Raw genomic sequence first — 15257 nt, 5'->3', positions numbered from 1 at the left:
TGTCCCTTCTTTGTCTCACATCATATGTTTTCCACTAAACAATTACCTCAAGCCAAAAATGTTCCATTTCTCTTTACATAATAGAACCAGGATGCCCTGGTCTCCAGAAGGCAACACCAGGCATATGTTAGTACTTAGGACACCCTCCCCCAGTGATTCTAATTTCATATGGAAGAATCAAGGCAAGTTCAATACAACTCAAAAATACCTACAAATCATTTTTATGTATTCCTCAATACAAAATAGTTCATTTCAAAGTGAAATTTCCCATTTCTACTTTCTGTGCTGTAGAATTATAACCAAAAAATCTTGCCTATACTTTAAATATGAAACAGTTTAAAATGGGCGCTACTCTCTGACCTGATTTTTCCGGTAGTCCTGCTGAGAATGTCTCAGGATGCGGTAGCAGAGCCGAAGCATGTACTTGTAGGGTGCATATCTTTGATCCCCCAGATCTTCAAGTCTCAGCATTGAGCCTTCTCCTGCTTTCTCCTTAAAGGGTGCTTTAAGAATTCCAAATACCTATCAGGAATAAACAGCCACCTCATCTGATGAATGGAGGTACACGTTTTGCAACCTTTTTTTTTTAACAAATAAGAACATTGATTCAAAAAACACTCATATAAATTTGAGTAGTATTAGTGTAAAGGGGAAAAACAAAAAGGATTTATGTTACAGGACCAACACATCATAGATTAGAAAAGCACTGCTAAAGCAGTCCCCTAAATTGAGTGATAAAAAACATTCTTTAAATAAAACTCTTAATTTTGTTTAGAAATTATATTTTATAAAATAAGAAACTGAATGTGTTCGATTGTACCAATATGTACATGAACAAATTCAGATGAACTAAAATGTAGTTTGATTTCTAGGGACTTTATAGTTTCTTCTATTATTTCTACCACCTTTCAAAGTCAAAATAATATAAGGAAAACATTTACTTTTCATTAAAACTGACATCAGAAAATGACTTCCAGACATTGCTTCTAAACTACTTTATAAAAGAGTTAATTTACTGTTGTTTGTACATAAAGATGTGGCCAAATTAATGAATGTATCAGCATTCAAATGTGACAAATTAGGAGCCACGGGGCAGCTGGTGGCACCCAGTAAGCCAGATTCTTGTAAAAAGGTTAGTGGTTAGGAAGCATTTAAAAAGCACTGAGGAATATAACTCTTTTTGGCAGCAAGACAGCAGGTGGGATCACCTGGAGATGAGCTGCTAGAATGAGGAAATTGTCTATGAAAGAGTACAGAGTCAAGGGCATGAGCATTAATTAATACATGAAAGCAAGATAGAAATGAATTATTATTTACAATTCATGAAATATATGAACTAAAGTTTCTTTAATAATTTTATATTGACTAAACCTTTAATTTTTATATAGATAATATAAAAATAAAGTATTTGACATATGTTGGTTAAAACAATATTAATAAATCATTCAAAGTCCTAAAAGTCTTGAAATTAAATGTTTTTATAAAAGAATTACTTGAAAAAAGTCGGACTTGTTTTTGAAAAAACACCTATTAGATTTACAACCTTTATTTTATTTGAGAAAAAAGTTGATTTTTTATTTTCAGACAATCAGCCACATATAACCAATATTACATCTACTATTTTCCTTTCCCAAATCAATAAGAACATGTATATCAAGAACATGATTTTTATGTTTTAAGTATGTTCCTTGAATCTATACTTCATTAATGAAGAAACCTGCAGTGATAAACTCTGCCCTCAAATGGATTAAGAGAAATGCTAATTTATCAAACAATAATTAATTTTATACAGTTTTATGTTAAACAGCATTAATTTAATAGCAATTAACAGAATAACTTAATCTAATTTAATTTAAATAGCAATTAATAAAACAATTTAAATAGAATTTAATAAATAAAAATAATATGCAAACATAGGCATGTCCATATGTGCACATCATTAGGAAGTGAATTAATTTACTGACGTGTTATGAACAATTTCAAGAAGATGTAATATAGGAGTACCTCTGTACTTTCAGGGAAAAAGACTAGAATATCATACAGAGCACTCATGAACTGATGAACAGACTGTCCTACTTTTTTAGGGAAGAGAAGGGAACAAGTAGGAAGAAGATGGAGATGGCGGTATCCAAGTTCACCTGGAAATTCTACCTAAGACTTTTTCCACATATTTTCTCGAGACAATCTAACTATGCAGAGGTTTTACAGGTCCATGGTAGGCTGCCTCTACAATGGCCCCTGATATTCCTGCCTCCTGATATTCACAGCCTCATAGAATCCTCTCTCCTTAACCACAACACAAGTTGGATTTATTAACGCACTTCTAACTAATAGAACACAGTAGAACTGATGTTATTTCTAAGATTAGGTTATACAAAGATGGTAGCTTCCACCTGAGCATTCTCTCTAGCTCTCTCTTGGATCCCTCAGTTCTAAGGAAAGCAAGCTGCCTTGTCTTGATGTACTCCTGCGAGATGCCCATGTGAGGGGGCTGGGAAGGCGAATACTCTCTCAGTTGAACCTTGAGATGCCTGAAGTCCCAGCAAACAGTTTGACTGCTGCCTGGTGAGAGACCCTGAGTGAGATCTGCCCATGTCTGCCACGCCTAGATCGCTAATCTACAGAAACTGAGAGGTAAGAAGCATCTGGTTTCCAGCCACTAAGTTTTGGGATCATTTGCTTCATAGCAATAGATAACTAACACAAGGACTTTCCTGATACTATTATTCAGAAAGTAAGATATATAAATTTAGTACATGAAAAAATTCACCTGTGCCAGTATGTTTTGTTCTCTCATCAATTTTTGACGCTCTCGGTTTGGCTTAGTGATAACCACATCCAGAACTTCTTGTCCATTATTAGGCACATCAGCAACAAAGAAGATGAGGTCTTCCAATAATTTGGTCACAAACCTATCACAAAATGAAAAGGAAATTTTACTTTACGGTGTGCTTAATTTTGGAAAATTTATAGATAGATAATAGGTAGGTAGGTAGGTAGACAGAGAGACGATTTTACTTTTTCTTCAGGAGTGAAACTCAAATCCATGGAAATTTCTTTTTATTAAACAATAAGACCCAAGATACTTGAAAACAAGGTATTTTAAAACAAAAAAAAAGTATTTAATTGATGAAAGATAATCTCTAAGGCAGTTACTGTTTACCTAAACCTTTACAAAGAAAATTCCTTCTCCAGCATCTCCAACCTCTACTTGCGTCTCCAGTTTCATCAAGTGTCTGCAGGCTATTATCAGATAAAGCCATGTGAGTCACAACTACACACAAGTTGGTAGAATGACACCTCCAGATGCCTTCCCACAACTGACTAGCAAAGCAGCCCCTTTCTGCTAACGGGAAAAGAGCTATGCTATTCCTAAATATAAATCTTTTTCATTTCTTTTTTTACTGTTAACTCAAACTACATTTCCTAATCCTCACCACATCTCAACTTACCCAATGTACAGAATAGGAAAAATTTAAATGACCTGTGAATAGAGACAGAGTAAGCAATCTGACCCTCAAAATTCTGGAAGTATAAAATGACCTATTAAAATCATGAAATTCTAAAACCATACACCAATGTTCACTTTTAAATCTATATTTATAGTTATTATTACAACTATTACTTGAGCTTCACTGGCATTTAGTATAGGAAGTGTCTTGAAAGCCCCTCCTCTCTTCACTTTTTTTCTCCTCCTTCCTCTGCCTGCTTTTTGTCATTTTCCATTTGTGTTGGTCAATTGAGGGAGGGGGCAGGGGTTCAAGCTATTGCAAAAATGGGTGAACAGAAAGAGGAATCTGTATTGGAAGAGTCAAGGCATTTTTTAAATTGTATTAATGGTGAAGTACAGCTTAATTATTCAATAAACACAGAATTTTTTTAGAATAAGACAAAAGCTGACCAATAAATAGTTAAATTAGCTTTATCCATATAGTGTTAGCATCTTTATTGGCTGTTATTAACATGTGAATATAATGATGCTAATCATGAATACATGCATAAGAAAAATATATTTTAAGAGCTTCAACAATTCCCGGAAAGTATAGAATGTATTCAGTTGAAAAACATCTGTTTTCTTCTCTTTCAATACCTTTGGTGAGAAAACATCTTGATCCTATCTCCAGATTTATGTCTTGAAAGAGAATGCACTTCATGGAGCCAAATGGACACACCTACAATCCATAATTTAGTCACCCAGAGAAATTTTAGTATACTTCCAGGGATCATAAACTCCACTCCAAAATTCCAAGGATTCTATGTTATCCTGGTGTGCCTATTTTAAATTTTAACCTAGTCTGTTTCTTTTGGAAAATCATGTCTGGCAGGACTCGCTGACATAGTTACGTTTAATCTCTGAAGGCAGCCACAGCAATGTAAAACATGTTTCATGTGTATTGAAATGTGATGTGAACTTCTTTTGAAATTGTGACTTAAGGTCCTCCAAATCATTCTGTTGCTCTTAAAACAAAACAAATTTGGAGCTCAGGTTACTCCAGCAAACTGAAAAAAAAGTTGAATTCCAGTTTCTATGTGCTCAATACAACTCCAGTCTGAGCATCAATGTTTGCATTTTCTTTTCAAAATTATTAAGATTCTTTTTCTCTTGCTGTTTCAATAACTGTAATCAAATATTTATATATCTAAGAAAGTAAAATTCTGTGAGTGGCTACATATCGCTCTGTTTCAAATTCATTCAAATGCCCTGAAAATTGGTGATGGTCAATGGAATGGTGATGATGAACATTAACAGTCTTGATTGCAAATCACAATACATTAACCCTACATGCAGTGTCCACCTCTTCATGACAAGGCTATGGAAGCCAGGAAGACCAACCTTCTCTTTTGACCTCTGAAACTGTGGAAAGCTTTTTTTTTTCTTTTTTTTTTTTTGATCTTGCACCTTAAGCACCCCCTTTGTGACAAAACAAAAAGCTGGTTTGTTTTCAGTTTAGATCAAACTCTGATTCTATACTGGGCAGTGCTCCTACTAACTCATGCAATCTTACTAATTTGCTTTTTAAGCTTTACGGAAAATGAAAAAAATGAGAAAAACACTGTGAAGAGCAGGGATGATGTTCAACTCTTGCAAGCTAAGAGGGACAGAAAGCACATGATAAAGAAATAAACTAAAGATATGAAGGCAGGAACTAACATCGGGCTTTTCTAACCTCTTGAAGAAAATTTAAAGTTCAGTGGCCCTTATTCAGGCTGTGGCTGTGCAGTGGTAGGAGGAATCAATGGATGCACATGGATAGGACTGGACCCAGCCACCAGCTATCTCCACTATCAAAGCCTCAAATTACCAGAGAACATGAACTCTCAGCCCTTGATATCAGATCTGGCTCTGGAATAGTTGAGGGAAGCCAGGTAGAAGCAACCATAAAACTGATAGAGAAGATAAGTGAATGTAGAGAAAGGAAAAACAAAAATCTCCCACCTAAGAATATCATCCACAATAAAAGTCCAAAGCACCTAAGGAAAGCTGACATTGAGGAATTAGTAACCATACTAAACAGTATTAGCCACCATACTAAAGCATCAGGAGGCTACTTCACCACCAACAAAATCCAAGTAACAAAACAATTCCAAAATAAGTTTTAAATGAGTGTGTATTCAGTCTTAAAAGAGATAAAAAAGCAATATATTAAAAAGACAACATATTTTAAAAGGGCCAATATAAATGAAAAATAGGTAGATACGCAAAAAAATCTGAGAGACAAAAATTATAGGCTGGGCACAGTGGCTCATGGCTCATGCCTGTAATCCAAGCATTTTGGGAGTTTGAGGCAGAAGGATTGCTTGAGCCAGAGTTCAAGATCAGCCAGGGCAACATAATGAGATCTTGTTTGCACAAAAAAATTTAAAAATTAGTTGAGTCAGGTGGCATGCGCCTGTGGTTCCAGCTAATCAGGAAGCTGAGGCAGGAGGATTGCTTAAACCTGGGAGGTCAAGGCTGCAGTGAGCTGTCTGATTGTGCCATTCACTGCATTCCAGCTTGGGAGACAGGGCAAGATCCTGTCTCATAAAAAAAAAAAAATTATAATTATTTAAATAAAAATTTAACTGAAGAAGGAAAACTATTCCACATACATTCTAAAAATAATTATTAACCTATAAGGCTATATCAAAAACTGATCCAGATGATATCATAGAGAAATATTAAAAGGCAAATAATAAAAGAAAAGTTAAGAGAGAAAGAAGATAAATTAAGAGGATCTAACGTATATCTCATATAAGTTCCTAAAGACAGAAAGGAGGAAAAAGACAAAGAAGCAATGTGTGCTGGAAAATGGCTAAAAATTTCCAAGAATCAAAGGAAGAAGTAAATATTCAGATTAAAAGTATACCTTACTTAAGTGTCAAATGACAAAAAACAAAAATAAAAATGCTTTGTGAACACATCATGGTGAAATCTTAAGACACAAAAAACAAACAAAAGCAATCTATAAAATCGCCAAGTCAAGAAAAATTACCAATAAAGAATAACAAATCTATTGATAGCAGATTTCTTAAGAGCAACAAGAGATGCTAGAAAATAATTAAATTATAGCTTTAAAATATTGGTGTAAGGTAATTGCAGATCTAACATTTCATATATAAAGTATCACTTAAGAATGAAGGCAAGGGAGTAGTGGTTCACGCCTGTAATCCCAGCACTTTGGGAGGTGGAGGCAGGTGGATCACCTGAGGTCAGGAGTTCGAGACAAGCCTGCCCAATGTGGTGAAGCCCCATCTTTACCAAAAATACAAAAATTAGATGCGTGTGGTGGCACACACCTATAATCCCAGCTACTTGGGAGGCTGAAACAGGAGAATTGCTTGAACCAAGGAGGCAGAAGTTGCAGTGGGCCGAGATCATGCCACTGTACTCCACTCTGAGCTAGAGAGCAAGACTCCATCTCAAAAAAATAGAAAAGAAATGTGCTAAGAGAGTAAATTTTGGCTGGGTGTGGTGGCTCACGCTTGTAATCCAAGCCCTTTGGGAGGCCAAGGAGGGCAGATTATCTGAAGTCAGGAGTTGGAGACCAACCTAGCCAACATGGTGAAACCCTGTCTCTACTAAAAATACAAAAATTAGCCAGATGTGGTGGTGTGTGTCTGTAATCCCAGCTACTTGGGAGGCTGAGGCAGAAGAATTGCTTGAGCCCAGGAGGTGGAGGTTGCAGTGAGCTGAGATCATGCACTCCAGCCTGGATGACAAAATAAGACTCCGTCTCAAAAAAACAAACAAAAAAAAAAGAGTAAAGGCAAAATAAAGATATTTTCATATATGTAAAAACTAAAAAGATTATAACCCATAGGCCTCCCCACTGAATGGACTAAAGAATAAATTTCAGCAAGATGAAAAGAGGAGAACGATCCAAGATGGCCGATCGCTAACATCCCGGGATTGCAGCTCTCAGGGAAGACGCGGAGAACTAGAGGACGCCACACTTTCAGACAAAGTCTGGTCGCACGGAGCAGAAGATCCCCCAGTGGTGGAAACACACGAGTCGCCTGCGCGACTCTCGTGGTCGGCGCAGCGGTTCCGCCGGCACCTCCGCGCAGCAGCGCTCGGCGCAGAGTAAACGGGACTGGTTCCCCTTCTGACCGAGGTTTGGAGCCCCGGGAAGGCAGAGTCGCCTACTACGGACACAAGAAGGAAGCCAGACAGGAGAATCCTGGGCAGAAAAGCACCATCAGTTTTAACGCCGCTGCTCTGGCCCTGGGAACTAACAACCTGGACGTCCACTCAAGAGACCTAATCTGAAAGTTGGTAACTTCAAAGACGACAGGAGGATAAATTTACAATGACGGGAAGAAACCAGCGTAAAAAAGCTGAGAATACTCAAAGTCAGAACGCCTCTCCCTCTAAAGATGATCACAGCTCCACATCAACAATGGAACAAGGCTTGATGGAGAATGAGCACCTCCTGATGACAGAATCACTCTTCAAGGAATGGATAATAACAAACTTCGGTGAGTTAAAAGAACATGTTGTAGCCCAACGTAAAGAAACTAGGAACTTTGAAAAAAGGTTTGATGAAATCCTATTGAGAATAGACAACTTAGAGAGGAGTATGAGTGAATTAATGGAACTGAAGAATACAATACAGGAACTCCGAGAAGTATGCACAGGTTTAAACACTCGAATTGTTCAAGCAGAAGAAGGGATATCAGAGGTCAAAGTCCAACTTAATGAAATAAAACAAGAAGACAAGATTAGAGAAAAAAAGGATAAAAAGGAATGAGCAAAGTCTCCAAGAAATGTGGGACTATGTGAAAAGACCAAATTTACGTTTGATAGGTGTACCTGAATGCGACGGAGAGAATGAATCCAAGCTGGAAAATACCCTTCAGGATATTATTCAGGAAAATTTTCCTAAACTAGCAAAGCAGGTCAACATTCAACCCCAGGTAATACAGAGAACACCACAAAGATATTCCTCAAGAAGAGCAACCCCAAGGCACATAATCGTTAGATTCACCAGGGTTGAAACGAAGGAGAGGATACTAAGGGCAGCCAGAGAGAAAGGTCAGATAACCCACAAAGGCAAGCCTATCAGACTTACAGCAGATCTCTCGGCAGAAACTCTACAGGCCAGAAGAGAGTGGGGGCCAATATTCAACATCCTCAAAGAACAGAACCTTCAGCCCAGAATTTCATATCCAGCCAAACTAAGCTTCACAACTGAAGGAAAAATAAAATCTTTTATGAACAAGCAAGAACTCAGAGATTTTATTACCACCAGGCCTGCTTTACCAGAGCTTCTGAAAGAAGCATTACACACAGAAAGAAACAACCAGTATTAGCCTTTCTAAAAATATACCAAAAAGTAAAGAGCACCAACATAAAGAAGAATTTACACCAACAAATGGATAAAACAGCCAGTCAACATCAAATGGCAGTAACCCTAAATTTAAATTGACTAAATTCCCAATTAAAAGACACAGCCAAAACCCAACGGCATGTTACATCCAGACCTGTTTCACATGCAAGGATACACAAAGACTCAAAACAAAGGGATGGAGAAAGATTTACCAACCAAATGGAGAGCAAAAATAAATAATAGATAAATAAAAAGCAGGAGTTGCAATTCTTGTATCGGATAAAATAGATTTTAAAGCAACAAAGATATAGTGGTAAAAGGATCAATGCAACACCAAGAGCTAACGATCCTAACACCCAGATAGGAGACTTAGATTCAATGAGACAGAAAATTAATAAGGATATCAAGGACTCGAATTCAGATCCAGAACAAGTAAACTTAATAAATATTTATAGAGCTCTCCACTTCAAATACACAAAATATACATTCTTGTCAATACCACATCACACCTACCCATTAGTTTAAATGAAACAGTGATTGGCCATTATTAATACCCAATTTTTTTCAAAATAAAGCAATATTTCCATTTACTCTCCCTCTTTCTCTTCCTCTTTCTTCCTCTCCTTTACTTATTATTTTTTTTTTCTTTCCTTCTCTCAAAAAAAAAGAAATCAACTTGTAAACCTCTAGATCCAGGTCGGCAATGTCTCTTTCATTGCTTGATTTCCTTTCTTCCCTTCCCTCCCTCCCTCCCTCCCCGCTTCCTCCCTTCCTTCCTTCCTTCATCCCTTCCTTCCTCCCTACCGTCCTTCTTCCCTTCCTTCCTGCCTTCCTCCCCCAACAAAAAAAAAAAAAAAAAAAAAAAAGATGAAAAGAGAACAAATAAGGGAGATACAAGCAATAAAGGCAGGAGGAAGAGGCAAAGAAGACACAGGGGAAGAGGCAAAATTGTTTTAAAAATATAATTAATCACTAAAAAAAAATTTAGAAACTAAATTTCTCTCCCCAAAAACTACTGAAATAAGATTTAAAAATAAAATAACTGTTTTAAGTTAAAAAAAAAAGTTTCATTGTCTTAAAAAAAGGAATAAAATTTATTAGTAAAAACAAAAGGTGGTGCATCATGATTTATATCAACACATTTATTGTTTTGTATTTATCAAATTAAAATAAAATGTTACAAATGAAAAGAATAAACACAGAACTATGGTTTTAGACAACTACTACAAGAAGATGGAAGGGAGAATGTCAGGGCAAAACCAAAGCATGCTGAGACACCTTTCTTTCATGGAAAGAAGAAAAAATATTAGTAACTTCAAGTTTATCAGGAAGAATATACAGTCAAAATGTATGCTAAGAATTCAAGGGTAATTGTTAATGAATCAAAATATGACCTAAAGCTTCTAAAAATCAGTAGAGGAAATGGTAAAATGGGGGGGAGGGAAATATAAACTTCATTAATCTAGCAGAAAGAAAGAAAGAAGTAAAAGGAAATGAAAACAAGCTACACTAAAGCAAGAAAAACAAAAATAAAAAGGCATTCAAATAAATTTATCAAATACAAAGTCATTAAATGAATGCAAATGAAAATAGACTATCAGCCAGGCAGGCATAGTGTCTCACCCCTATAATCCCAGCACTTTGGGAGGCCAAGAAATGTAGATTGCTTGCTTACCCTCAGGAGTTTGAGATTAGCCTTGGCAACATGGCAAAACCCTGTCTCTAGAAAAATCCAAAAAATTAGTTGGGTGTGGTGGCACGTGCCTGTGTTCCCAGCTACTTAGGAGTCTGAGGCAGGAAGATCACCTGAGCCCAGGAAGTTGTGGCTGCAGTGAGCCATGGTCGTACCACTGCACTCCAGCCTAGGCAACAGAGCAAGACCCTGTCTCAAAAAAATAAATAAATAAAATAGACTATCAGATTAGATTTTTATAATCAACCTTCTGCTGCTCATAAGAGACACAAGTAAAACAAAATGATCAGGAAATCTGAAATCTGAAAAGATGTAGATAAAGAGACATCAGGCAAATATTAAACAAAAAGTTGCTGGTGTCAGGATAGTCATACCCGGCAAATAAAATTTAAGAGAAAATGATATTGCTCAGGAAACAGCATCAGAACGACATCTGACCTAGTGATCATATGGTGAATGACCGCTAGTCTAGATCCTGAGCTCCTATCATGGGGAGTGAGAACCATCCCTCAAGAAGGTAAGTTTCACAGAGACATGGAATGGTCTGTGGCCTTCACTGCCACATTAGCACCACATATACCCATGCTGCATGGCCAAGTACCTGGCACATACTAGGAGTTCAGCAAAACTGAATTAATCACATCTCTGAACTCTCATTGCTTGAGAGAAACCCCTGTATTTTGTGCACCCTCAGAGGTAAATATAGTGCAGAAATGCTGGTCAAGAACTGCCTGTGTCACTTCTTCAAGTTCTGGATGCAGTTAGCATCCCTCTATCTTCCCTCCTCCCAGTACCCTCTATTTTGTGGGTACAACTATGTAGAACTCTTGAAGCTGTACACAGGAGCTGCACCTCCAGGGTTCATGTTCATTCCTGGGATAAGAAAGAAGGGAAGAGAGAGAGAAAGAGAGAAAGAGAGAGAGATTCAAACAACACAGGCTTTCTGAGACAGATAATAATCACTTCATTTTCCATAGGGGGAAAAAACGTCAGAGTTGTCAGTTATTTTCAGAAATAATTTTATATTCAATTCCAAAACTGAAAAAATCACATAAACGCATTCAACTCTGCTAATAAGCTCTCCCTTGCTGACAGGTAGCTTTGAATGAATTTTGATGGGAGGTAGCTTTTCTAAAATTACTAAATTAAGATCAATAATTGTACCTTCATATTTCTTAGGCAAAGGCTTCTCTTTGCTATTAATATGATGTTTTTCACTCCAAAACAGTAGGGAAAGAAGCAAAGGAAATAAAAATGCATGCTCTCTAATCAGTCCTAGTCCACTACTTTTCTTAGAATCATCTTGAGAGGTTAGGATAATCTCCATCCGTGACCGAAGAAGAGTGACTTGCACAGGATTCTAGCCACTGATGGTGGAGAGCCCATAATCTGAATTTTTATCTGTCCTTTTCTTCAAGGAATACCTTAATGCTTAGACAGGGAGACTTTTTAAGTGAAGCCAAGCAAATTTCTGTGCATATGTAAGAGTGTCAGAAACAAAGAAATAGATTCATCAAAAAGAAAAGTTAGATCAATAATAGACAAATAAAAATTCCTAACCGCACATGAGAATCCTTTTCCTGCCATAATTTAGCTTTGATATTTAATTGTCTATAGCCCAAAAAAGTGGGGCAGTTGTTCTTGCTTCTGGCCTTTATTCATTTCCCCTAACAGAATTGGAGATATGACTGAATATACAATAGTTGTTTTGAAATGCAAGTTTGCCAGGGAAAAAATCAAGATAAGAACAGAGAGGAAGCTGAGAAACAGCTATTCCATTTGTTTGCATATTTAGGATTTTTTTTAATTGACAGGGATGAAGGGAAGCAAACTTAGATTTTCTGGGTTTTGTATTGTAAAATGTATATCTAAAACGCTCTAAAACATATAGGTTTAGCTAAGGACTACTGATAAAGTGAATTCCATGAAGCCATCACCCAGAGCAGGAAATGGAACCCTGCAGGAGCCTTTCAGACCTTCAGGGAGCTTAATTCCCCCCTCCCCTCTAAGAGGAAACACTATCCTGATTTTTGTCATAATGACTTCCTTGAATTTCTTTATGGTTCTTCTAATTGCTTAAACACCCCCAAAGAAAGGAAGTTTGCTTTTGCTTATTTTTGAACGTTACACATAGTATTGCAGTGAATGTATTTGTTGTGTCTAGTTTTCACCCAATCCATTTGTTAAATTTAGCCATGTCATTGCACATAGATGTAGTTCATTTATCTTTATTGCAAAACTGTATCCCAGTGTATGAAAATAACAAAATTTTCATCCTCTATTCAACTGGTGATGGACATTTGGATGGTTTTTCATTTGGGGTTATTTCAAACAAAGCTGAACATTCTTGAACATGTGCCCTGGTACACATGTGGAGGAGAGTCTTTTGGACAGATGTTTGAAAATGTTCAGCCTAGGAGTGGAATTGGCTGAGTCACAGAGTGTTTGCTTCTTTAATTTTTCTAGTTACTGCCAAACTATTTTCCAAGGTGCATATATCAATTATCATCTCACCAGCTGTATATGAGAGTTCCAATGTCTGAATGCCTGGAAAATTGGCAAATAGCTTTTTCTTGTTCAAATTAAAAGGCATGTAGCAGATCATGAACAGAGGAAATACAGAAGATGCTTGTGCTTAAGAATACTGGAAAGCATATGGACTTTAAACCATACACGGTTGAAACCTCTACTTAGTATTAACTATGCAGCCTTACCTTGTTTACTTACCCTCCTCAATTTTCCTTTATGTAAAACAAGAATTCCTATTTCAAGTCTATTTGAAGGATTAGATAAAATATATTTACAGTGCCCAACCTAGTAACTGACACAAAGTAGGCATGCAATAATCACTAGCTGTCATTATCATTCTATTTCTCACTTATTTCCAAAACCAGAGCTTAAGATCAAGGATCCAGCTTCTCTGAACAGAGAGCTACACCCTATAGACTTTTTCTGGTTTTTCATATCTGTTTGTTTTGTGGTACCAGAGCTGAGACATGATCTTGAATAAATAAGATCAGAGAAATACAAAACTTCCTTTAGGTCCTTTGGAACTCTAAATCCAAATATCAAACCACGCACAGCAAAAAGTATTGCAAATCTCTCACAAAGGATTTTTTAAAGTATGACCAGAAGGTAACTTAAAACAACTAGTTTCATGCAAAGCTAAAATGGGACAAGTAAACATTCCACCAGATTTAAATTCGACAAATTTAATTCACTCACCATGCTCAAGAGGAATCAAGTTCCCATGTCATTCAGAAACAGTGTGCTATCAAGAATGTTCTAAATATTTCCCTAGAGTCATTCATTCATTTCAGGTTTACTACAAGCATTGACAATTGACTCTTGATTATTTAAGAGCCATTTTAAAAAGCGACTCACCTTCTTTCATTCTGAGTTATTGTGCCGTTTTCTAGCTTTTTAACTGTGGTCGCTAGTACTTTGTTGGCATCATTGGCAAAGTCTAAGTCTCGAACTTCAGACAGTGGGACAGACACGATGGCGAATGCTTCTTTATCTTCTTTGGTTTGGCAGGTTCCAATCTGAAATGTGTTTTTCCATTAAGATTAGTTGTATAACTAAGTATACAATATTCTTCAAGGACTAACACGTCTAGTACTGTTTAAGAAATATAAGACAAGAATAGATAATCCAAACACAGTATCTCCCATGTGCATCATCCACTATGAAAAGCTATATAGGGACACAGAGATTTCCTGTGCTCACTTCCTGCCCTGTTCCCAAAGCCCCACTAGAAACTTCTCTCTTTCACACTTGCTCTCTGCCTCAGTTTCAACAGAGTAAACAAAAGGTACTCCTGGATTCTACTCCTCTATCCACATGCTGCTACAATTCTTTTTGGTGTCTCTGCAGCGTCCTCCTGAATCACAGCTTTGCTGTAGCCAACCCATTTAGATCGGCTACCTAAGCAACCGGCAGACACACATGCTTGATGAAATTAATTAATATTGGTGAAGATGGAGTGTAACAAACATGCCACACAGCATTCCTACCCTAATCCTATTTGCAGGGCATTTGGTTGAAAATTAAACCATCTTCAGTGATATTTACCTTTAACATAACAGGCCTCTCTTCATCTGTGTCTATGGGGATACTAGTACTGGTTACCCATGTGTTGGTGCATAAATGCCTTAACCGAACATATGAGTTCCTAAAATGAAAACAATATAAAAAAATTATTTAAAAATCAGCACATTTACATATTGACATCTTTAACAGTTTCATATATGATATGAACATAAATATATATTAACTAGTAATTGACTCAAGATCCCTTTGCTTTAAGGGGAAATACTGAATTATAGACTATTCCAAAGCATGCAGCATTATTACTAAGCCAGTAATAATTATTACTAACCAGTTCTCAAAGTATGGTCCCTACACTAGTGGCATCAGCATCACCTGAGAACTTGTTAGAAATGCAAATTCTGAGACTTCATTACCATCTACTGAATCAGAAACTTTGGGAGTGGGGCCCAACAATGAATAGTTTAATAGGTTCTCCAGGCAGTTCTGATGCATGCTAAACCAAGAACATTGATCAAATAACCAACTCAGTTAACACTGCTTGCAGACAATAGTCCTATGTGTAGCTTAATTATCTGCATGTGAAACTGTTAATATACAGTCTATCCTCATTATTTGTGGCTTCCATACTTGTGAATCCTCCTGCTCACTAAAATTTATTTGTAGCCCCCAAATCAATGTTCATGGAGCTTTTGTGGTCATTC

At 36.8% G+C, this 15257-nt stretch overlaps 1 protein-coding gene across 8 annotated transcripts in view; it reads right to left on the bottom strand.

Annotated features, from left to right (window-relative positions):
* ITPR2 (inositol 1,4,5-trisphosphate receptor type 2) overlaps nucleotides 1-15257 on the bottom strand; it is a 529604-nt gene that overhangs the window by 352456 nt on the left and 161891 nt on the right. For all 8 annotated transcript variants that reach the window (XR_013522736.1, XM_054238248.2, XM_078339073.1 and 5 more), the window contains 4 exons: nucleotides 14578-14677; nucleotides 13888-14048; nucleotides 2771-2912; nucleotides 361-522 (listed from right to left, as the gene is read on the bottom strand). Coding sequence is in view for 7 of the 8 variants with exons in the window: in XM_054238248.2 (XP_054094223.1) it covers nucleotides 361-522; nucleotides 2771-2912; nucleotides 13888-14048; nucleotides 14578-14677 (565 nt within the window). In the remaining variant the exon portion in view is untranslated. The remainder of the gene's footprint in view (nucleotides 1-360; nucleotides 523-2770; nucleotides 2913-13887; nucleotides 14049-14577; nucleotides 14678-15257) is intronic.

This window comes from Callithrix jacchus, chromosome 9, assembly GCF_049354715.1.
Source record: "Callithrix jacchus isolate 240 chromosome 9, calJac240_pri, whole genome shotgun sequence".
Lineage (NCBI taxonomy): Eukaryota > Metazoa > Chordata > Mammalia > Primates > Cebidae > Callithrix > Callithrix jacchus.
Note: the sequence above shows the minus strand (reverse complement) of the source record. Positions and strands in the feature narration are given on the sequence as shown.